The following is a 25,418-nucleotide window of genomic DNA, read 5'->3' on the forward strand; positions in this document are numbered from 1 at the left end:
TTCCACAGTGGACATTTTGACTTGTCATAGTAAGAAAAACACAGATTTTGATTAGAAAATTAACAATGGCTCTGTTGTATTCAAATGCCTGGTGTGCACAATACCAGAGCCCTAAAACATTCCTCACTGATAATGGTTTTATCAGCTCCACATAGGTGTTTTCACTTATACCGGCTGATTAGATGTCTGCTTGTGAAGATTGAAATGTGATGGCGCTATGGTGGGAATTATGTCACCATATCACCAGACGGATATAGACTGTTGATAAAGGTGTAAGATGTTACAAACGACACACAGCAGGTGCACCAAAAGAGTGAGAGAGCCTTCTCTGTGCAGACAAAATAAATGAAATCACCTATGTGGGTCCACCATGAGTGTGTAAATCAAAAGCTTGAGATCACAAGTCTGTCTTTTTTGGAGTGACCGTACTCCCTATGGTCCCAGTAAATGAAATATTAGTGGATCTCTTTGTGTATTTGTGTATTGTAACATGATACAGGCCTACATACATACATGTTATGCTTTTTGATCATTTCATTGCTATTCTGTTGCTAGGGCAACAGCTTTGGTCCCCGTTTAGTTCCTATCAGCTACCAAGGAAACTATAAAGTCTTTTTCCTTGTCAGCTTCTGTATTACCAAACAGGAAATACACTTGGGTCCCCTGAGAATGTTTACATTGTCAAGTCTGAATTGGTCTATACATGTATTGTATGTCACACATTTACCTCTAGGGGGAAATCATTGCACACAATTGAAGGGTGGATCCATCAAGCTAGTTAATAGCCAAATGCACCAGTGTGACAATAACTTTAAATCATGATACTTTCTATCCTCAAAGCATTACATTAAACCCACTGCAATTTGTATATTCTTTAGTCATTACAACTGCCATGAGTGTAGTTAAATTGATATTAGCACCCCTCCTGTCCCACTCTCTTTCTTCAGAGGCTTACTGGTTGCGTGAAAATCCCTCCATGAAAGCAAGGCTGAAGCTGCGCTCCAGGATTACAGCTTGAGGAAGATTTAGTGACTCACACATGTTGCACACTCTTCCTGTCTGTGAGCCTTCTCTCAAGCAAAAAAATAAATACAGAAGGACCTATGGCTGCTATACCGGATGACTGGACACACGATGATGAGGAATGAGCCTTCAGGATGGGAATATTGTTCCTTAATCCCATGTGGGAAGACTTTACCTGGACGATATGCTGCGTGAGAGAAGCTGTGCCGTAAACAAACTTGTGCCCAGCAGAGTGAGGTGGGTTAATGTGGTGTGAATGGGACAGGAGAATTGGACTCAAATGTACAGTTCAGGGATGAACAGCACCCCAGCGATGCCACCTCTGTCTCCAGGGCTGAGTGGCACCCCACCGCTCTCCTCGTCGTCACCCAAGAAGACCAATTTTCAGTCTTTAGGATCTCTGTCATCAGGGATGTTCTCCCCCTCGCTGGCTAAGGGCTCCTCTAATCAGGCCAGGGAGGCCTCAAGCCCCTTGAACTCGTCCACCCCGTCCATTATGAGCTCTCCAAAACTCTGGCAGAAAGCATCCATCTCTAGACTTGCTGAGGAGTTCTTCTGGATTGGGGGCAGTGTGGTGGCACAGCCAAAATGGAGACTGGGTCAGATAGGTAAGCTTCATCAGTGACTCACTGAATAATGTCGCCTTCAAACACTTGAATTACAGCAGAATGTCAACAGGTTGCTTAGCAGAAGTGCCTGAAAGCTGCTGCAAACTAAGGAGTGGAGTTTTAAATCATGTTCCCACACATATTTTGAAACCAGGACATGTGAATTTGGAGCTTAAACTGTGATATTTTCCTGCAATTAGCCTCTTAAATGTGTGAACATAACAGAATGGTGCTGCATGGGAGCCTGTGAGTAGATAATGGGCATATGGACTGCAGACAATCCTTTAGGATTAGCCTGAATGATGTGCCAGGTTGTGTCACATGTATCTGAGCTTCAGATTACAAACAAAGGTTACCTGCTCACAAACACATCACTTCACTATGGCCTGAATGCAACAAGGAAATATCTGGATGTGTCATTTTAGCCAAAGAACTGTACACTTATATAAAAATTGCACAAAATATCAGAAAAGAAAAGTCAGGAGAAATAATTTCAACCACTATGAGGCAACTGATAATTGAAGCATTTGTTTTCAGGCAAAGATCAGTTAAGCGGTGCATATCTTTTCCTTTCTGTCTCTTTTGTCATTAAGACATACAGCTACTTAAATCCCTGTGTGACGCAGCCTATAATCTCATAAACAAGCTCTACTTGTCTCAGCTGCTCCAGGGATTCCTTTGTTTGTTTGGCGGGTCTGCAGAGTGTGGTCTACACATGCTCTATATGATAAGTGCGCTGAGATAACTGCTGTTGTGATTCGGTGCTATATAAATAAAACTGACCTGACTTGACTTGACTGTGGTGTTGTCACGAGGTCTTCCCACACATAATCACGGCACATGTGCTGCAGCATTTCATATATCACAAACTGTCTTAGCAAAATTTGTAATAATAATAATGATAAGGCACTTTAGAAAAATGAGCTGACGCACCAACATTTCCCTTTCATTTTAGTATTATAGATGACTGAATGTACAGTACACTAAATGTTTGATTTGCAGCTCTCTCTGGTGTCCCTGTGGATTTTTTTGACCAAGCCACTTGACTTTTTACAAATAATGTGTTTCCCTGTAGTGGAGAGGTGTATGTGCACCATGCAGACTGGCACCCAGATGACCAAAATGAAGGGGAAGAAGAAAGGACTGGTCCGATTCTTCTACCTGGACGAGCACAAGTCCTGCATCCGGTGGCGGCCCTCCAGGAAACACGACAAAGCCAAAAGTGAGCCACTCACCAGTCTGAATATTCAATGTTCACATTTGGAGCCCTGATAATGTACAGCTGGCTGTTCTCATGGGTGTATTGGTTTTGATGTAGAACTCAAGATGAAGCTCTTCAGCGCTGATCACTTGGCAAGAGAATAACGACTGTAAATCAGTCATCATCACTATTAAGAAATAGATTGAGCTTCCTTTTCTTCTCTCAGTAGGGCTATTGTTTAACTGAGGCTTGCACACAAAGCTAATGGTGTATCTTGCCATTAGTCAGTGTATCAATAGCTCTGATACCTCTGATCAAAATCAGCTACCATACTTTTTTGTAGCCCCTTAGCTGTGTGCATAAACGTTGGGCTCTGTCTTTTTATGTATAATGGGGGGACAGACTAAGGAGGTAAATAAACAGTTGCCTGTGTTATCTGATCATTAAAAAGCTTTTGTAAACTAGGAACATTATTAAGCAGCAACCAAAAGTGAAGCCAGTGAGAAAGTGCCAAAAACTGCACTTCCTCTAATGGCCATTTGAGGCTGGCTCCAGAAGCCAGTCAATCCCCATAGAGCCCCATGTTAAAATGTTCTCCTCTACAGCAGCAATAAACATGTTTACAGCCTGGTGCAAAAAAAAAGCAGCTACAGCTAATTTCTCCGTTTATAAAAACTGTATGGGGGTGAATTTTTATATAAGTTACTCGTATCAAAGCTTAAAGTTACACATGATTAAGGGTGGTCTGCTTTGAGTGACAGGCTGTCTGCCGATAGTGTCCTTGGCTTCTCAGTCAGATCCATCCCTTGCTCCTCCACAGCACCAGCCTCTCGCCCAAATATGGTCACTGGTAGCTCCAAAAAACCAACATGGCTAACTTGAGGCTTCAAAATGGGATTCCACAAACCACTGTGTGACATCATGGTAGCTACATCCATTATTTATACAGCCTGTATACATTATAGGCTTTGCAGGTGAACACCCTGGCTATGTTGGAGTAGAGTCCACATAATGAATGTTAAGCTGACAAATAAAGTCATGCCATAATAATCTGGGCTGCTCCAACTGCAAATTGATGATCTCCAACAATGCCAAGTAAATGTGGCCCTCAATACTCTGAAGTGAATGAATTGAATGTAGGGCCAACAGAGGAACTACTACTACAATTATATTAGACTTCATTAGGGAATAGCATAGACTTCATGCTTTTGAGAAAACACTGGGGCCAGGAGCCCCAGCAGGCACTCCCCTCCTCCTCCTCTTCCCCTGCACCTTTAACCCCTCCTAAGTCAGAGAGGTTGGTGACTTGGTTTTCGCCTTTGGTTTATGGGTTATAATGCTGTTCTTAGCGCTGGTTTTTCAGTTACACCAAGAAGCTCAGAGGTGTCACTGACTAGATTGACCCCCATCATGTTTCTTGATCATCTGTTTCAGTAACTATCGATTCCATCCACGAAGTCTGTGAGGGGAAGAAGTCAGAAATCTTCAGGCGCTACGCAGACAACCGCTTTGACCCAAACTGCTGCTTCAGTATTTACTACGGAGACCGTGTAAAGTCCCTGGACCTGGTCTCCACCAACGCAGAGGAGGCCCGCACCTGGATCACTGGGCTGAAATACCTAATGGCTGGCATCAGTGACGAGGACAGTCTGGCTCGGAGGCAGCGCACTCGTGATCAATATCCTTTATCATCTCACACACATGCTTGATCTTTGAATGTTAATTGTAAATCCATCACTCCTATTCCCATAAAGAGGAGGTTACACAACAACACAACACAGAGGAACTGACCTGGTCATGATCATTGTAGTTTCCTCCTTAACAGCAGCCTCACGTGGTTACAGCAGACTTTCTCCGAGGCCGACAAAAACGGAGATGGCACCTTGAGCATTGGAGAGGTTCACCAGCTGCTCCACAAACTCAATGTGAATCTACCCAAGCAGAAAGTCAGACAGATGTTCCAAGTAAGACTGAGGCTGATTATGCAAACTGTCATAGAGTTAATGAGCGTGACCCACAGTCAAAGCTACCTCTGTACTTTTGTATGTTCAGTAACCTAGTATTACTGATGACTCCTAACTGGAAATGTTGCTTCATGGCTACAAAACAGAATTCACATTGTGTTGAACTTGTGACTTGACTGATGGCTCTACTCTAGTAATATACAGCAGCTGAATAACAAACTAACAAGACTCACAGCCATGCTTGCAGCTCTGCTAAATGCTAACATGTTAACAATGACAATGCTAACTTGCTAGTGTTTAGCAGGTATAATGTGAAGGGACTGTTCTTTATTTATCAGAGGAGTAGGGTGGCTTTGGTGTGACTTTATGGTTTTTATCTTTTATCCGGACACTCCCCCGAAGCTACAGATATTTTTCCTTGAGCCTCTCTGAGTGACTGGGAGAAAATGTATGACCCTTCCTTCATCATAGGCCATATTCTTTTCTATATTCACACAATAGTATGGAGCCAGTGCAACAAGCAAGCAGCATAGAGGGTGTTATCGCCAAGACAAACAGCCAGTTCTTAGAATGCAAATCCTCCTTACAAATTGCATCATCATCACAAGCTGTCCATGCAAATCAGCAGAATTTGGGTGCATGACAGCCACCCGTCATCAGTCCTACCACACAAAACCAGCAACAGCTGGCAAGAATAATATCATTAACAGGGACATTTTTAGATTTTGAAAATGTACCCTTTGATGTTTGAAAGTTAAAAGTTAAAAATGAAATCCTGGAGTTTAAAAGTTTGGGCAAAATTTTAAATGAGACATTTAGAATAAAGTGCTTTTAGTTAAATATCAGTATTTCAAGCTTAGATTTCCTGATGGAAGCATTCATCGTGCATAATGTTCTCAAAGACTGTTGAAAATTTGAAAATCCGTCGATAGCTGTGTTTTTACAACCCAGTCTCACTCCAAAGTCATCAAAATCCAGTGCTTGGGCAGTGACTTGCGGCGTCAGACACTTACAAAAAAAGCCGTCCTTTAATGTCGATATGATAAGAACGGTCACTGTTATAATTTAACGGTACTCGGCAACGTCTGAGAAATGCAGCGTGGACAAGTACGAAAGTTAAGGTGGTGAAAGTCTGAGTAGGGTGGGTGGATCCAACAAACACTGACTTTCACCTGGGAGAGCGGTGTTTGTGTCCTGTAGGATTACAAAGCCAAACCCAGTTCTTTTTTCCTAAACCCAATGGCATGTTTTTGTTTCCTAAACCAAACCACGTAAGTCAGTTGTTGGAGGGAAAAAAACTGTCAATGTAGTGTGTTAATTTTGAAAGAGACTGTATGTAAACGGTAAATTTCCTGTGAAAAGTGAAGTGTATTTTGAAAGAATACAACCTCCACCCGTAGCACTTAAAAAATTATTTGATATACCTTCCCTGTGTTGAGACATTTCACTCCAAATCACAACTTCATGGTGGCACTAGAGGAAAGCTCACAGGATCAATGAAGTCAGTAGGATTTATCCTCTGGGCACCATGAATGTCTGTACAGAATTTCATGGCAATCCATCCAACACTTGTTTAGATATTTCAGTCTGGATCAAAGTGGTGGACCAACAAACAGAACAACATAGTCTTCCATACAGCACTGCCAGTATGGCTAAACATAAATAAATATGTTTGTACATGGCAAAAAATGCATTCCACTTAATATGCTTTCAAACAATAGAAAGAAAAACAGGAAGCATCCGCAAGACAGGTTTGTAATTTGATTATTTCCTAATGCACCAATGTAATGGGCAGACACACTTTCTCAGAAAGAAGAAAGAAACCTGCAGGCAGATAAAGTGAAAAATGGTTTAAGGTGGAAAATCCTTGATGTTTCCCTAAGAGGCCTGTTCTGTGTGTGTTCTTCACATCATTTCAGAGGCACAGTGAGATTAAAGGATGGAGATGGAGCCAGCAGACAAATATGTATATACAGTATTTTGGCAGGACAGTGCAGGAGAGTGCCACAGGAAGGCCATATGGTCGCAGCTGAACAGATGGCTTTAGTTGCACTGCGGTATTGCTTTAGTTCAGTAGCTCACTGTCCTCCCCTCCTGATGGCGATAGTCTCGGTGAACGAGCTCCATCATGTTTGATGGTGATCGAGATATATCCCTCAGATGGGTCTATGGTGGTACATATTTTCTTTGGCAGGGTGGTTATCTTAAATCACACGTACCGAGAGAGTTATTTCTCGCTCATAAAATACTTTTTGTCGTTATCTGTAGGAAGCAGACACAGACGAGAACCAGGGCTCTTTGGGCTTTGAAGAGTTCTGTTCGTTCTACAAGATGATTTCCACACGCAGAGACCTCTACCTGATTATGATCTCCTACAGCAATCAGAAAGAAGTCCTGGATCTCCACGACCTCGCACGCTTTCTGGAAAGCGAACAGAAGGTAAACACAAACTGTAAAAGGAGTCATGCCAATTCCTTGTAGTTGTGTGTATTTATTTAAGTTATTGCACTAAAGATTTTCATTAAATCAAACCCTATTTTTACACTATCTATGGTCAGCAGTTATCAAACAGTAGCCATTTCACTAACAAAGACCAAGCCAAGCAGTATAAAATTAGTTTTATTTGGAATGGATTCAAGAGAGATGGGCCGAGGGTTGTGTTCGATGTGATGATGGGGGCAGAGGACGGGGATAAAAATAGGGCCATTTGCCGGGAGATGAACAGCACATGAAGGTTGGTCAGGGTCGTGTATAGTGGGATGAAAAGAGGGATAAAAAATGGGCTGATTGCATGGGGATGAACAAGGTTGAACACAGTCATAGTGTGGCTGGAGCACATATAAACTCAGGGGTTGAGGCGTCTCGATGAGCGTCGTGCTTCGTCATCCCCCCAGGTGTTCAGATCCAGGACGTAGTTGTGAGGTAATGGTGCTTGCCCTGAGCCATCACGCCAACCTGCTGAAAAAGGGAGAGGATAGCTACAGAGTTTGGGGGGAGGGTTGTGAGAACCAAGACAAACGAGAGAGACAGTTAGACCAAGCAGCAGTCTGGGGCTGAAAAATAAAGCCAAGGCGGAGTGCCAAAAACTGCAGTTCTTTGAATGGCCACTTGAGGCTGGCTCCAGAAGATAGAGTCAGTCTTTACAGACCCCCATGTTAAAATGCCCAACTTTACAGCAGAAATGAACATGTTTACAGCCTGTTAAAAAAACGGTTTTAGTTTCAACAATCATGACAAATGTACAGAGGTGAATATTTATATAACTCACCTGCTGACATTTTATTAAGGCTTAAATTTATGCCTAATTAACGGCAGGTTGCTTTGAGTGAGAGGCCGTTGCCAATAGTGTCGTCAGCTTCTCAGTCAGATCCACCTCTTGCTCTTTTTAAGTGCCAGCCTCTCACCCAAATATAGTCACTTCTGGTCCCAAAAAAACAGGATGTTAACAGCCAAAATGCCGATCTCGAATCTTAAGAATGAGAGTCCATAGATCAGTGAGTGATGTCATGGTGGCTATGCACATTATTTTTACAGTCTATGGGTTTGACACACCTGTACAGCCAGAGTAGGTGACTGAATTAGTGGAATGGGAGGAGCATAGTCTCGTTCCTGAACCATACTTATAATAACTTGATTTAATGTATGTTCTGTATTTACCTCCCTTTATAGCAGTTGTCATTGTTGGCGGCAGAGTCTGTCATTCCTGCATGAGATTCAAAAGATTCAAACAGTCCAGTGTTACTGTTTGTAATTTTATTCAATCCATGTCTTTATTTGGATTGTTCATGAATAGTGTAGCAACTGCAGGAAACAAACTAAAAGTCCCTGAGAGGCTGAGGCTGGGCCTGGTTGACTTGTCTGACACACAAACAAATGTGCTGTGATCCAAACATACGTCAAATAAACGGATTATAGTAAAAGAATCAGCTTATTATAACGTGCACAAACTTATAATCAGCATGATCACAGCGAGCAAAGAAAAGCGCAGTCAACAAAAAATACGCAGGAGCTGTGGCGTTAAATCCTAACAAGTGTCCAGGAAGTGTCAAGTGTCAAGTTTCTTGAGTGAATGCTCCAGAAAAAAAGAAACTCAGCGTTCAGAGGAAGAATTTAAGTCAAAAAAGCTTCTGCATGTGTCACAAGCACACGTCCACAGTGTTTATGTCATTACTCTCACTGCCAGAGGGGAGAGACAAAGGTCCTGCACCCCAGCTTTAATAAAAGGTATATATGGCAAACAGACAAGTTGTAAATGCCTAGTGTGTAGGATTTCAGAGCTTCTATTGGCAGAAATAGAATGAAATATTCATAGCTGTTTTTATTAGTTTATAGTCACCTGGAAATAAGAGGCTTTGTGTTGTTGTTGTTGTTGTTGTTGTTGTTGTCGTTGCATTAAAATGAGGTGTTTATATCTACAAATGGAGAAGGTCCCCTCCCACAAAGTCTGCCATGTTTCTACAGTAGCCCAGAATGGACAATCATACACTAACTCTATATAGGACTGTCTCATTTCCCCAAGTTTGCTTCAGCCACTGCGCACGAGAGAAGTTTCAGTTCTGCTACCTCACCACTAGATGCCACTAAAGCCCACACACTGCACCTTTAAGATTTGATATACATAACTATAAAAGAACATTTCCTGCTTTATAGTAAAAGCATTCAACCTGTGAAACATACATATAAAAGCAGTTTAACCAAAATGACATCTCGGTTGTATTTGCAGATGCGAGGTCTGTCCAAAGAGTATCTAGCCGACATCGTGGCCAGGTTTGAGCCATGTCCTCAGAACCTGCAGCGTATGGTGCTGGGTATCGATGGTATGTGGAAACTAAGTGATTACAATTTATTTAGCAATGCATCAGTAACATTGTATACATCACTTGAACCAGACATGACATCAACATACAAAAAAACCTGCTTTGAAATGTTCGTCCTTCAGGTTTCACCAACTTCATGAGGAGCCCCGCAGGTGATATCTTCAACCCCGAGCACAATCAGGTGAACCAGGACATGACGCAGCCTCTGAATAACTACTTCATTGCCACCTCACACAACACCTACCTGACCGGAGACCAGCTGCTCTCTCAGTCTCGAGTGGAAATGTATGCCTATGTTCTCCAGGCGGGCTGTCGCTGTGTGGAGGGTAAGAGCCTGAAAAACCAGAACTCCAGCTCTCTTCACTCTGATTTTATTACATTGCCGATAAGGTGGTTTACTCATCCTAACTCCTCATCTTCCTCCTCCTGCAGTGGATTGCTGGGACGGGCCTGACGGGGAGCCTATTATTCATCATGGCTACACCTTGACATCTAAAATCCTCTTTAGAGACGTTATAGAGACAATTGACAAATATGCCTTCACAAAATCACCGTAAGTGCTTCTGGGTCCTGATACTGACGTGTTTGTGACAATGAAAAGCATCTTACCTGTAGCTCAGGTGTCATGACTTTACTCCCTTCACTTCCAGGTACCCAGTGATCTTGTCCATAGAGAACCACTGCACTGTGCCTCAGCAGAAAAAGATGGCTCAGTATCTGAAAGAAGTGCTACAGGACAAACTGGACCTGTCCAGTGTTAATGTGCATGAAATCAAGAAGCTGCCTTCCCCTGAGATCCTGAAAGGGAAAATTTTAGTAAAGGTAGAGTTGTTTTTAGCCACATGCTGCTCAAGGATACTCAAACAAAGCACAAACATGCCACGGTCACACACGGACCTGTTATATTTAATCAGAAATTTTTATTTTTCAGGGAAAAAAGCTGCCAGCAAACCTTGATCCTAGTGCAGATGAGGGCGATGTGTCTGATGAGGATACTGGGGATGAGGAAGAGGAGGAAGACGACGACGACGACGATGATGATGATAATGTACAGGTAGGTGGACAGATAGATAGATAGATAGATAGATAGATAGATAGATAGATAGATAGATAGATAGACAGATAGATAGATAGATAATTGTGCATTATGTTTGATGATTGTAGGAGGGGAATACCATCACTTCGGCCAATCAAACCAAGAAGAAGAGACGATTTGGCAGATCAATTATCAGGAGCTTCAAACGAAAGGTCAGCCCTTTGCTTATCACTGTACTCTTTTTTTCTAGCCAACAGAAAGATTGCCAATAATGTTTTGTTTATTCATTCATTTATTTATTTATTTATTTTCAGAGGAAAAAGAGATTCCGAGCGAAAAATAAGGCGTCGCCTGATGGCAAGTCAGACCAGAGCAGCACCAGCAGGGAGAGGACACAAATTGTTTATCATCCCAAGTAAGACCAGCCACTGAAGGAAGTAGTTTAAGCCATTTAATACCCTTAATATCAGCAGTTACAGGTAATTTATGATAAGAAGAAGAAGAAGAAGAAGAAGAAGAAGAATTAATTGTATTTATATAGCGCCTTCATACAGAGTGTTTAGCTCAAAGGAGAAAAAAGAAGAAAATAAAAACAGGCAGATTAAAACAAGGGTAAATACTGCACGATAAAACCAAGCAATCATTTATGTAACAAACAAAAGAGGCAGCAAATCTCAAGAACAGGTAAGCTAAAAATAATAAAATATCATAATACTTGCAAATTTTTGCACATAAAGGCCTGTCTCTATTAGAAGCCTGGTCTGGTTGCCAAGCTGTTCATTTTTATAGAAGTTCTTTGGATGTATAAAACCAGGTTGTTGGCTACCTCAAATTATGTGTCCATTCCTTGATAACCCTCTAAGTTATTCATATTCCTTTAGTTCGTAAGGTTCCACCAATCAAAAAGGGTTTTTCATAAAAATTAATTCAAGTTTTAAATAGTGTTTTAACAGGATAAAGTGGTGCTGTGTCGGTATGCTTGGTGCTGTAATCCTCTCTATTTGAAATGTTATTTGAAGCCTAATTTTTATACAAACAATTTGATCATATTTTCCGTCTTTGCTAAGCAGCAGTTTTGTGTGAAAGGAACTAAAGGCCTGTCCCACATAGACGTCTGTCCCAAATATAGGCCTGTTAAGCTATGGTATGTTATGGCGTAGAGGTAAAAACAAACGAGACATATGAAGGATGAAACACGTGAAAGATGAGAGTGAAACAAAGGAAAAGTGACAGTTTTTTTAAGGTTATGCTGAATAAATACGTTTTTAATTGCTGTTTAAAAATCTTAACATAATTTGCATCTCTTATGGCCTTGGGTGGAGGATTCCATAGCTGCCAGTTTTCTTATTTGTGTGATGTTAAAAGAAAAAAAGGCAGAGGGGGGTCTGAGAGTCCATGAAGGACGATAAAACTTCAAGGAACTGGTAATGTAGGCTGGTCATGCACCTGTAAGAGCCTTGTAAATGAGTAAAAGAGCTTTAAAATCAATCCTAAAAGACACCAGGAGCCAGTGTAGGTTGGCTAAAATCAGGGTGACATGCTCTCTCTGTCTTGTTGTAAAAAAATAAAAAAATAATAAAATCCCAGTGGCAGAGTTTTGAATTTATTGTAGTTTATTGTTTTGGGAGACTGGTGAAGAAGGCATTAATTACAGGAGTCTACGTTTTTTGGCACCTTGTTTGGATAGAAACAGGTGTACTTTTGCAATATTTCTTAAATGAATGAAAACTGTTTTGATTACCTTCTTTATGTTGGATTTAAAATATAAGTTTGAGTCAAGGATAATGCACAGGCCTGTGATTTAACCTGTGTGTATGTCTATAACTTTCCCTTCAGGAAGAGGAAAACAATGAGGTTGTCCCGCGCTCTGTCTGACCTGGTCAAGTACACAAAGTCTGTCCGTGTGCATGACATTGAAACACAAGGTAAAGGGACTTCTTTGCATGTTCTTATCACACGCAGAATGTTACAGTTAATTGTATATTTAAGGAATGGATGTCCGAGGCTGTTTTTCCCTCCTGTCTGGTAGCCTTTGCGAACAGTTGGCAGGTATCATCCCTCAACGAGACTGTCATGAACCAGATCTTACAGCTGAAGCCGGCGGAGTTGGTCCGTTTCAACCAGCGCCAACTTATAAGAGTCTACCCATCCAACTACAGAGTGGACTCAAGCAACTTTAACCCGCAGCCATACTGGAACGCAGGATGCCACATGGGTAAGACACTCACTGAGACTGCAATACTGCCTGCTTTAAAATTACAATGAGAGGTATGTTTAGTGTTGCAGCAGCTTTTCATTTACTTGTTTATGTTTCATTTCAGTTGCACTGAATTATCAGACAGAGGGCCGCATGCTGGAACTGAACCGAGCCAAGTTCTCAAGCAATGGAAACTGTGGATATATTCTGAGGCCTAAGTGCTTGTGTAAATGTATGTGCATATGCAGATTCTGCAGAGTTAATAGCAACTCTCTGTGCAGAGGTAGTAAAAGTGTTTTGGTTCTTCTCAGCTGCCTTTAACCCCATGTTGGAGGATCCTCTGCCAGGACACAGAAAGACTCAGTTAGTGCTGAAGATCATCAGCGGACAGCAGCTTCCCAAACCCAAAGACTCCATGTTTGGGGACAGAGGAGAGGTGACAGACATAATCTGTTATTGAGACACCTGCTAACCTTTACAAAGATCTTCTTCATCACTAAAATTCAAATCTGGCTCATGTTTTTCTGCTTGCAGATCATCGATCCCTTTGTTGAGGTTGAGATAATCGGTCTAAATAATGATTGCTCCAAGCAGCAGACCAGGGTGGTGGATGATAACGGTGCGTCTCATCTTGGAATCTCATGACAGACAGTCCACTTTCTAGTTTATCTTTATGTGTAACTTCACTTTAACTGTCATTCAAGGTTTCAACCCCATGTGGGAGGAGACCCTCGTCTTCAACATTCAAATGCCGCAGATGGCCCTAGTGCGTTTCCAAGTGTGGGATCACGATCCTATTGGGCGAGATTTCATTGGGCAGAGGACTGTTGCCTTCAAGAGTATGATGCCAGGTAGATTACATGGTATCAGTTATTCACACTCCAGAGTTTGCACAAAGTCAGACATTTTGGGAAATATGCTTGTTGCAGAGAGTTAAGATGAAAGGATTAATATCACTGTCATGTGTGTCAGATCAAACATTAGAAAGAGGGGGAAACAGCTAGCCTATAGCTCTTACCTTACCTTGTATTAACTTCCTGGACTCTCACTGTAACAGGATGTTTCTGCAGAGTCAAGACATTGAGAGGCGAAGCCCCTAATTTCCGTGTCCATAGGACCTTTTTTCAGATTGACAAAGAAAGTATCATAACCCAGTCAGTGGTGAGAGACAAATTATTTCATTATTCTGTTTGAGCTGTGCTGTGATACACATACAATGCTTATTTGAAAGATAATTGTGCGAGTCAAGAAAGTGACAGTTTGTTGGACTTCTACTGGACAAAGTGCAACTTTATGGACATGCAAAATTGTCTTTTGAATTGACAAACATCATATGTGTAAGGCACAATTCAAATGGGATCAAAACATTTTGTATCTTGCTGCTGACCACCACACATATTTTTTCCAAAATAAGATCCCATTGTGATCCACTGGAAGAGGAGGGACTTCGCTTCTCTACAGTCTCACACATAATCCTGTGTACAATTTTGGAACCCTTTGGCTATGATAATGATAAGCTTCTGCGGGCAAGGGCCAGTATTTTAAGAGATCTGGTGTAGCCATTTGATGAGCCAAGACTTTTCATTAGACAAGATTGCATTACGGTCAGTGTGTTCCACCTCTCCACACAGACTGTTTGCCTGCCGTTCAAATGTGATTGGTCACTAGACTACCAATGGAAAACCAGAACTCCTCTGATACCAAAATGTATTTTCCCATTGCCTACAGATTCTGCATACATATGGAGGATCTGTTTTATTGATGTTACCTTTTGCAAAACTAGAACTTGTCATTTCTAAACTTCACTCATCACATGCCAAACTCCCAGCAACAAAAGCAAATAAGCATTCTCCCAAAATGTTGAACTATTCCTTTAACGTGAAATATTTTTGGGGTAACATGTTCTCCTTTTTTAGGTTATCGGCATGTGTACCTGGAGGGGATGGCAGAGTCATCCATCTTTGTTCATGTTGCCATCAATGATGTAACAGGAAAGGTAAGCTTTTCTAACTCACACATCTAATTTCAGCTTCATCAGACAGCACTATCCTAAAAGATTTGGTGTCCTTTGTGAAACAGATCAAACCGGCAAATGCAGTGCAGGCGGCCAGAAAACACATAAAGAAAGCAGCCCAGAAGCACATGAAGGGTCCTCAAAGGCAGCCTTCTCTAGACTTCTCTGTCCAGTCCTCAGAAGACGGACGTGCTCTGTTCTTCCGCAAGGATCTGGATACCATTTCTCAGGACAGCAGGAATGGAGAAATGTTTCCTATGGTACAGGGCCCAGCAGCCAAGGCTGCCATCCACAAAGGGGCCATGAGTGAGCCAGTGAGGCGAGCTCACAGAGTTAAAATTCATGAACCACCGGAGATGAGGAGGGGGATCTTCAGCCGGATGTCTTCCACTGACTCCCACCACATGGGGGCTGCTCCCTATGCAAAAGCAGATAGCTTTGACCTTGACACCTCTCCCCAGTCCTCTTGTATTGATGGTTTTGCTCCTGACAGCCAAAATCCGATTCAAGAAGAGTTGGAGAGTGAACCTGAAGAATCACCAGAGTCAAACTGTGCTGAGCAGGAGGCAGTTCAGACAACTGAACCAAAGCAGCCTGAACAATCTGAGGAACCACCAGAACCAGAGCCAGATGAGGCTGTTGCCACTGAACCTGAGCCACCAACAGAAACTCAAAGTCATACAGATTCACTTCCTCAGCCTCGGCCTCGGCCCAGGCCCGTGCCACAGCATCTGCTCCAGCATGAAGCCATATGCTCTCCCCTTATCCCTCCACCGTCCCCTGCCAGGGTGAGACGGACCTTAGAGGCTCCAGCCACACCCCGACCGTCCACCCCTGTACGTACAAAGGTCCGCTCACGCAGTTGCCCTCGAAAACCGACTACCTCTCCTCAGACACCGATGGTGAACCGTAAGTCTGCTCTCCACTGGCAGACACAGCGAACACAAAGCTACGGCAGCTACAGCGGCCAGATAAGGCCCATCCCCAACGGCCTCTGCCTGTCTGACAGCACATCCAGCAGCAGCGACGGCAGCACAGACAGCCTGGAGTTTGTGCCCCCCTGTGTGCCAGCCGGGGAAGAGCAACGTGAGGGCACCCTGCAGAGGGAGATGAAGGCCCTCTTTGACCAGAGGATGAGCGAGATTCGCTGCAAATCGCCACTTTTTCCAAATGGTGAGTCATAGATGATGTGTGTGTCACATTTACAAAAGTTTAATAAAAAGAACTGCAGATACAAAAGTTAAGGAGCTATAATAAATCATGGATTGTGTTTTTACTGTTTTTTGTTTAGATGAGAACACAGTTTAGATTTTACAGATGACTCCAGAGACAACAAGGCCCTTCAGAAGACAAAGAAAAACCACAAAGAGGAGGTGTGGGAGGAAGCCAATCCAATCAGCAGCAAAAATGTTGGCATTGTACATTTCAGCAAATCACAGATACGTAGTTTGCTGAAACTACATTTGTAGTTCCATTACATTCATTACACTGTACATTATTATATAGCAGATAAGTTGACTTTTTTTGATTCACCAACACTGTGATTAATATGTGGTTGTGTTTAGGAACAAGAACCACTTGGTTATGGTTAGAAAATATCATGTTTTGGGTTAAAACACCCACATTTGGTGGCACAAACACCACTGGAAATGTAGCAACAGGTTGCTAAAAACTGGCTACTGTTCTGATAGCAAAGTCAGCCCATCTATGTCACTTTATAAAAGCTGATGTGTATGAAATGTACAAATGTAACGTATCCATGTTTTGCAGAAATGTACAATGCCAACATTTTCTTCAGGCAACCGAGGAAACAGCTCTGATTTTCTTTCTGGATAAATGGGATGACACCAGGCAGAATTACACAATTAGACAGTGTTTATTGCATTAGGCCTGCTGTAATGTTTACAATCAGCACCATTTGTATGCATAAAATAGTTTTTAAAAAGAAATCATATGATGCCATTGCCAACTGTACAAAACAGCATGATGCAGCGTTGTAAAATCGTAACAGTAAATGTAAAAAAAAAACTAAGTATGAGCACTATCTGTTAGTCAAACTGTAAACATTGATCATTTTAATAAGTGTTTTTTTTACAATATTTAAACTATAATGTTTGCTTTTTCATTGAAATTGTAGCATTCACACATTGAAATTAATAAATTCATTATTTTACTAAAATGTGAGTCATTTTATTTTTAATTTTTTGTTTGTTTGTTTGTTTGTTTGTTTTTTATCTGATGCATCTCAGTGAGGAAAGATTAAAACCTACAAATAAGTTAATGTTTCTGTCAAATATTAGAACAATTTCTCAAACAACTATCAAACTATCAAACTAAAAAATGTTCACACTTGTTAAAAAATGTTTCTCAGATATTTTTATGCTTTTTCTTTATCTTTTTCAACATTTTCTTGAGGTTTGTTTGCATCGCTGGTCCTTAAGCGCAGACTCAGTTCTTCAGTCAGCACAGAGCAACAGGATTTCTGTGGGAAGGACAGATAGATAAAACAAATCAAGTCATTAATATGTGAGAAAATTAATGTAAAGGTGTTTGTGTGGATGAGAGAGCATGACTGTCTGAGACTGTGCTCTGCATTTTGTTTTAGAGCTGAGGTGAAACCCAGTCTGAAAATGACAGGGTTGCTGCAACAGACTGCATTGTCTTTAAATGGTTGAGCAAACTTTGCAGCCTTGAGGCTTATGAAACCATTGAAAACCCTGTTGGATAAACACAATTACATAAAAAATAAGGCTGTTTGATTTAGTCTCTGAAAAGTCAACACTCTGGAGATGGATGTTGTTTTTCGCCTGACAGAAGTGATGTGATTTTTAAATGCGCTTGCACACACACCTTCTGCTCAGCTGCACTTCTGCGGCTCTTGGAGGTGAGCTCCAGGACAGCCAGCAGTGCACCCAGCCCCAGGCCCAGGGAAAGAACCAGAAACATCCCTTTGAGGCTGTGTGGCTGCACAGCTGAAGACTTGGCCCTGTTTGCTAGGCAGCTGCTGGCCCACCATTTGCTTCGCAGGTAAGCCAGCTCCCCCGCCTCACTCAGCTGAAGGATGGCCACGCTGAGGTTCTTTATGATGGGTGAGCCTTGAGGAAATTCATAGGTTTATTGTTTATTATGCTCCTTTTTAAAATATCATTGGTAAATAAGTTACGAAAAAGAATAACCTCACCAAGGGGGGCAGCGATGCTGTATCCCCTCATTCCAACAACTTCATGTGCTCTGACCAGCTCACAATAACGTGCTACTGCCAGGTCCAAAGAAACAGACTCTCCGATGAAGGCAAAGTTTCCCTCTTTTGCACGTCGGACCCCTTCGTCCATAGACGACACAAAACTCTTAGTTCTTTCCATGTGCTCATAGATTCTGCGGTACACTGGGTTGTTTGAATTCTGCATGAAAGAAAAACAGAATTAGAGAAACAGCAGTGAGACGTGGGAGCCATGAGTGATCCGATGTCTGTACCTTGAAGAAGGAAAGAGTGGAGGAGCCGGCCAAACAGCCGTACTCAATCATGTCCTGATTGGCCAAGTCCTCAAACCCTTTCACTGTCAGGTGAGTGGACTCAGATGTCTTAGAGGAGTTGAGGTTGGAGAAATAACAAGCCAGGAGGACGATGGTAAATAACCACCAGCTGCAGCAGATGACGCGTCCTGAAAGAGCTTTGGGGTGAGGGCCAGCACCTGACAACACAGAAAGAGAAAAGCGTTCCAGTAATCAGTAAATTCAGTATCGCTGGTCTCTATTTGGTGACATACAAAGTGCCTGGTTTTAGTGCTTACCTTGTAGAGTCAGAGCTCCAGCTGTGTACCACAGGCTGTGGAGGAGGCTGAATCTGTTCTGCTCAGTCTGAGGCTGACTCCACTCGCATGGGCTGAGTCTGCATTTGCATAAAAATATTACTTATTAATGTGACCGCACTCAAAGGGATTCCACCACCAGCAGAAATGTGAAAATGTCCACAGATGAGACATATATATATAAATCCACAGCACAGCAGTCACCATCAACAAATAAATCATAATTATCACTTTTATTATACACTGATTGCATCACCAACCTGGTAACTATAAAGATACAAACAGCAGTCCCCAGGTAGGCAATGAGTATGCCGATCCAGGTCTCGGCTGTAAAGGGAGTCAGGAAATCAAAGAAGCCTGCTCCTTCTGAGATGTCCTTCCTCAGCAGGATGCTGATTCCTGTCTGCATGAACGGTTTGGTCATCCCCACCGCTTTCTCCCGAGCTGCAGTGAGAGTCAGCGGAGCAATCGCAAGGTCGGCCTCCTGTAGGGAACGCATGAATACTTAATGTACATTTATAGAAACTCCTCAAAGAATATTAGAGATTCTTATTGCACCAATGCTGATATTGTTCACACCACATATTCACTAATTTTGAATCTATCTGTTGTGAGTCACAGACACCAGCTGGTTAATTCAACCTCCTGCAGAGCGGCTAGTTGCCCTTTGACCCCACCAAATGTCACTTTTCATGGACTCACCCCTCTCACCACCTCTCCAATCATCCCATTCCAGTTCCCGCTCTCATCCTGTCTGCCATATGAAGAGTCTTTCACCAGATGCACTTTGTACTTGAAGCCCAGTTTCTTGGCTACTTCAGACAGCAGGTCCATACAAAAGCCCTCCAGTTGTGCACCTTTGGACATTGCATATGGCTCTTGCTGGAAAAAAAAAAAAAAAAAAGTAAAAGATAATCAATGACATGTGTTATATCTTAAATTGTGTATTGACCTTTACTAGAGGCTCAGGAGAAACAAATGAAATACCTTTATGGTTGTGATTCTCATCTCTGATTGTGCTGATGTTGAGGGAGAAAAAAGTAAAAGGACAACGTTAGTACGGTAACTTTTAGACACAATACAAGCATTGTCCATTATGTCTTTGAAAACTAGAAAGTTGTTAAGATATGAGGAGAATAAAAATAAATCTTGGGGTTGGGACCTCCTCAAAGGGGCTTTAGATAAATCTGAGGGGTCACCAGGTGACTAAAATTTAAATACTGGATATTTTTCCTCCTCAGGCCTCTGAAAACTATTTAAATAAAATCAAATTAGGATGAAAAAAATCACCCTTTCACAGCCCATTATCTCTCACAGCCAGACCTTTCACAGCACTGGAAAAAGGTCTGCCTGAACCCATCATAATCCCACCCTAAGCACATTAAAACACTTTGGGTTGTTTGTATTTTTTAAACCAATCACAATCATCTTGAGCAAAATAGTGTCAGAGAGGAACTTGTTTTGGTGGAAAGGTGAGTGCTGGCATTACAATGGCTAAATCAATCCCAGCAAATGAAAATGCCACATAAAACATGAAAAGATGTTGAAAAGCTGTTGGTCGCTAGCTCAGAAGTTGTTACTGATGATTTACGCACAGCCCTGAAACAGAGTGTGGCGATTAGTCTGGCTATGTGAGATGAGACATGAAGCAACAGGGATTGCTCAAATAGGGAGCCAGTGATCAATCTACATCCTGTGAGCCAGACTGACAAAGCCATAACAGGCGATGGGGGGGTCACAAGTAGACATTAGTCAAGTTTAAGGGAAAGACCAGGAATCACCAGAAAAAATAGTGAGGGTACATTAAAGTAACAGAGCAGCTGCTTGCAGGCGTGCCTGGCTCTGGGAAATCATACTGTTGGTCGGTTCACCACTTTGGTCCAGACTAGAATATCCCAACAATTATGTATTAGGATGAAAATGTGTCAAGCGTGGTTTCCAGAGGATGAATCATAATGATCTGACTTTCATCCAGTACCTCCAGTTAAATATCTCAACATCTAACAGACTGATTGAACATTCATGGTACCCAGAGGATGGCTCCTACTGACTTTGGTGATCCCTTGACTTTTGTGATCTTAGCGTTTAGCTCAAAGCCCCGCTGTGCCTACATACAGCCTCCCCAAGCAGATAGCTGTAAAACCACTGGTTCTTATTTTTCATTTCTTAGCTGTTCTGTTTTGGTGTCCTTGTAATATACACTTCACTTGTCAGTGTAGTGCAATATCATTTTCTCAGTCACGTGCAATACTACTTCTCATTGTTCTATCAAATAGTAGTAAGTAGATAATATAAATGTCACCGTATTCTTTTCAATGTTATCAGCAAAGTCCAACAATACAAGAAAGAAAAATTCAAATTAAAGAAAATGAAGAAATCTTATGGCACTGAGGGCTGACCCCAGGCTGTAGTACCCCTCTATGTGAACCAGTGGTTTGGATATACAAGCACCATTTACAGAGGTGGGACCAAGTCATAGTTTTGCAAGTCACAAGTTAGTGTCAAGTCTTTGCACTCAAGTCCTAAACTTCTAGGTTGGGGCCCTAAACAAGTCATAATGCGCTCTTCACCAAATGTTATGCCATTTTAACAACAGAGGAACAATATATTAGATTTACAAAAATCATGAATGCTTTTTAAATTTTGGATTTATTTGTTAAAACAAGTTTGTTGGAAATTGTTTTTGTTTTGTTTTGTGGCCACTGCATATTTTTGTATGCAAATTAAATTATATTTGGCATTATTTTTGCCAGCTGGCACTCAGTTACGTAACATTGGGTCTTCATTCTCTCCTGCAGCTTGACTGGGTGATGTTGGATGTGTTCAAACAAAGTGGATCTGGGGAATTTAGTGTCGAATGCTGGAAATGAAAAGCACTAATGTTGGCTGATTCAGGAAATGGAGGGAAATAAATTGATTCGTGGCACACTTTTTAGAAAACAAACTTTATCTTTGGGCTTGGGGGAAGGTATTGAGTATTTTCAAGTCAAAAGACTCGCCCCGTGAGGTCACGAGTCATTACTGTTAAAGTCCAGTTGCAAATCTTTTCTTGATTTTGTCAAGCTGAGTCTAAAGTCAGATTTGTGTCTTGAGTCCCTCTAGGGACAAGGGAGAAAAGTATGAGGAGGAAACAAATAATGGGGATACATTAAAGTAAGACAGCAACTAACTACTGTTATTTTTTTCTTTGATTCACAAGTTATTCTCAGTTAAATTTAGCAGAATCAAAGACCCTTTTGTGCACTAGCCATCTTCAGACTTTACTCTGACATGCAGAGATGTCTGAGGTGAACTTTGGGGCGCATGTATTGACCTTCCAGTCACAACTGGTTTCCGGTATCCTAGAGATCTGGCCACTGTCCTCTCCCACTTTGCACACCACAATCTATTTAGAGCAGTGTTTTAATTCAAAGAGTCTCAATGCCATGGCACTGTGAGATGGGAGGGAAGTCAAAGAGCATCAAAAGCCTCGATTCAGGCCAAGGCCTCGGGGATCCATCGCCACAGGGTGATCCTGACAACCATCAGATCCTCCTTTTCAAAAGATGACACGTATACAAGCTCTTCAAGACTTTTTGGCCACTGTGAGACACAAGGCCTTTGTTTAGCTCCAAAGAGTTGATTTATTACCGTTTTTTGTGAGAGTGTCAACTGGCTTGCCTCCCTTTCTGTTTTTCAACAAGAGTTGGACAGGATGTGGCGCTACACTTTGATATTGATCCGAGCTGACTGTTTGTGTATTTATGTCTCGTCAAGCCTGAGAATTTTCTACCAAACCCGCGGTGAAAACATGAGGAATTTGGCAGAGGAAAAAAAGCAAGCTGCCACCACACTGATGCACAAATGCAGTGACCCGGTCAGACTTTGAAATACTGGTGTGAAATGACAAAACTATATTTTTTTCATGCTGTCAATCACACATGCCTCTACATCAAAGCACACTCAGTCACATTCAACATGGTTTGGAATTGTCAGTATTATTTAACAAGCCTGGTTAAATCTGGTATATTGATTTGCTGTGTCAGAATTTTGTCTACATAAGTATGAACCTGTGACAAAAAAAATACTTCCTTACCTGCAGTGCACACTCCTATGTCCAGCCAAAACCCTACAGACAATACAAATATGCCAAACAGCATCTGGAGTCTCCTGATTTGCATCCTACAAGTTACAAAAAGACAATTAATGGTTGGTTGTGATTCATGACTCACACTGATAAACTTAAATACATATAAATTAAGGCCTGTCTTGATGAAAATGCAAACACAGTAATGAAATCAACACATTAAACAGTGCCAATGACAATTACTAAGGAGAGTAGAAATGATGGATGTCCATACTACCTGACAAGAGTCCAAGATGTGGCTGCTGCTGGCATGTCAGACTTCAGATGGACCCCAGTGAGCTCGACTGTGATGCAGCTTGATCTGAAGTTTTTCAGATTCAAATGGGTTTGGGCAACCAGTGAGGTTTTTGTGGGTGGAGAAAGTGGACCAATTTTGAAGGGGTGGGAAGAAACAGCATGAGATATTAACATATAGCTTCCACTGTGGAACAAAATGTGGTTACTTACACTTACAGACAGCTACGTGTGTAGTTAAATCAGAAAAACATGATCAAGTTAAAGTGTTGAAGTTACTAGTGCAATAAATGACACGTACTTGAATAACATATTCAAAGGGACAAATGTGAATGTTGCGTGTGTATTAGATTCCTTGGGAGGTGTTTGTGCATGTAAGAAATTAAAGAAGCTGTAACATGGGAGTGTGCAGCATTACAGTCCTCTCTCTGCTCTTTATTAACACTTTAAAAGGAAAAAAAAATCCAACCACAGAATTGACTGACCGGCTAAAGATTTTGCGAGGCCCTGAAGGTTTATCAAACTGTTGCAAAATGGAAAGGAAAAAAAAAAACACATTGAGTGAACAGATTCATGCAGAGAACTGCACATAAAAACAGCTTTGAGAGATGGCCTTGGAAAGATGTTGAAGGCTGAGTATGTTGAATAAATAAGAATCTTTTATTAAGGAATGGGCAGAGATAAAACGACCAATCTGGTGAAAGCTAGCAGGGAGCCAGGACTTCTGTGCAGATCCAAAATCAATATTTGAAACTGTCGTTTTTGTCAGATTGGCACTCTGGGCAAGTCTCGTCCACATGACACTGTTTGTTTTAAAGAATTGTTTAATTTTCTAATGTTAATAAAATAGCAGCGTACATGCTGACATGCCTGTTCTGTCCAATTCATACATTTTTATTTGTATTTTACCACTAAAATCTGAACCAAGAGGCTTTATGGTTGCAGGTTAAAGGGACAGTTCACCCCAAAATCACATATTTTTCTCAAGATAATCCACAGGCCTTGCTGTGAGCAATTTCACCTATCTATTTTCTTCCTACAAAACTACACCCACGACCAAATCACCGCACGGACAGAAGCATGCATCTACTGCTAACACACCTAGCACCACTGAGCTAGCTAATGTTACAGCTTGGCCGAGGAGGATGCCATCGGTGATTACAGATTGTGCTGTCATGAGCACGAGGCTTTCGTGCATGAGTAGATGCACGCTTCCTCCTGTGTGGTGATACAGTTGGTGGGTATAGTTTAGTAAAAAGAAAATAGTTCCTACATGAAACTGCTCACAACAAGGTCTGTGGATTATCTTCAGTAACTGGGACATGATTTCTGGAAAGAGACATTGCTGTTTGAGCACCACAAGTCGAGTGCCAACTAATTCAAGAGCAGGCAGACATCTCTATGGATGATATCTCCAACACTTTGTAATTTACACCAAATCTAGGTTGAGAGGTGACACTACAGCTAAGAGGAAAAATATGTATTTTTGATTTTTGGTGAACTTTCCCTATAACAAAAACAATATATTAGGTGTAACAGTTTGGTATTTCACAAATGGTTTCATAATAGATTTCAAGTTATGTTATAAAATCAAGTTACAGTGGAAGTGTGTGGTCAGTTAACAGCTGAACATCTTGAAATAGACTGACATAAATCAATTTGAATGCCTCTGCAACAGGGATTGTTTGACAGCGGAATGATTTAGTCATTGTGTGTGTTCAGCAGACATTTTATAGCTCCTGTGGTAAAATTAGTGATCTAAACAACTGAGTCAGCCCGTGATCAGCTCAACAGTTTGAGCAAGTTCATGCAGACTATAAAATAAGTATAATAATATTTAAATAAATTCAACAAAAGCCTGCTGGCATGGTGAAATACAACATCTCAGCATTGGCAAGATGAAGTAAGTGCATCGACTTCTGCCAGTGGTCATACTTAATTAAGTTAAAATCATAGTTGGCTTTGATGGGCCTCAGACCCATAATATTACTGTGAAATCTACTACCAGTGGAACCAGAAGGTCAGAAAATTAGGTACACTTATTCTAATGGAGCCATTTTTGTCAACTCAGCCAAGAGAAGTACAAAGGATTCTTGTATGAATTATATATGTAATGCAGGATGTTAGAAATACTGAGTTAATGATTCCACATTATATTCATTCATTTGACTGCTTTGTTATATTTCATCTCTTCACATTATGGTCTAAATGTTGTATCAAAGAAGTTTCCACACTTAAAGGAATATACATTAAATCATATATGAACATGTTATTTGGATTAGCTGTTGTATTATTATTTTGTTCTTCAATATGCCTTAAGATTTTTTTTGTAACTGTGAAATGTAAACTCTTCTTTCGGTCACTAAAGCCTCCCAGAGACAGCACTGAG

At 41.4% G+C, this 25,418-nt stretch overlaps 2 protein-coding genes across 2 annotated transcripts; one reads left to right on the forward strand and one right to left on the reverse strand.

Annotated features, from left to right (window-relative positions):
- Positions 1-1,318: 1,318 nt before the first annotated feature.
- On the forward strand, positions 1,319-16,633 carry plch2b (phospholipase C, eta 2b). The gene is made up of 21 exons (XM_049575669.1): positions 1,319-1,631; positions 2,707-2,853; positions 4,267-4,492; positions 4,658-4,796; positions 7,065-7,235; positions 9,520-9,613; positions 9,736-9,939; positions 10,046-10,166; positions 10,264-10,435; positions 10,545-10,667; positions 10,778-10,861; positions 10,964-11,064; positions 12,486-12,574; positions 12,679-12,864; positions 12,971-13,078; positions 13,158-13,282; positions 13,381-13,465; positions 13,551-13,697; positions 14,763-14,842; positions 14,926-16,033; positions 16,152-16,633. Exons 1-21 carry the CDS (start codon positions 1,319-1,321, stop codon positions 16,166-16,168), a joined length of 3,840 nt encoding a protein of 1,279 aa, XP_049431626.1. The 3' UTR covers positions 16,169-16,633.
- Positions 16,634-17,096: 463 nt separating this feature from the next.
- Positions 17,097-23,102, reverse strand: si:dkey-183j2.10 (glutamate receptor U1). Its single transcript, XM_049587141.1, has 10 exons — positions 23,013-23,102; positions 22,745-22,830; positions 19,657-19,688; positions 19,372-19,551; positions 18,930-19,153; positions 18,652-18,749; positions 18,335-18,552; positions 18,042-18,261; positions 17,711-17,955; positions 17,097-17,342 (listed from the first exon to the last, which is right to left on the reverse strand). The coding sequence occupies exons 1-10, from the start codon at positions 23,045-23,047 to the stop codon at positions 17,238-17,240; spliced, it is 1,443 nt and encodes a 480-aa protein (XP_049443098.1). The 5' UTR covers positions 23,048-23,102; the 3' UTR covers positions 17,097-17,237.
- Positions 23,103-25,418: the final 2,316 nt, after the last annotated feature.

This window comes from Epinephelus fuscoguttatus, linkage group LG1 (genome assembly GCF_011397635.1).
Source record: "Epinephelus fuscoguttatus linkage group LG1, E.fuscoguttatus.final_Chr_v1".
In the NCBI taxonomy this organism is placed as follows: Eukaryota; Metazoa; Chordata; class Actinopteri; order Perciformes; family Serranidae; genus Epinephelus; species Epinephelus fuscoguttatus.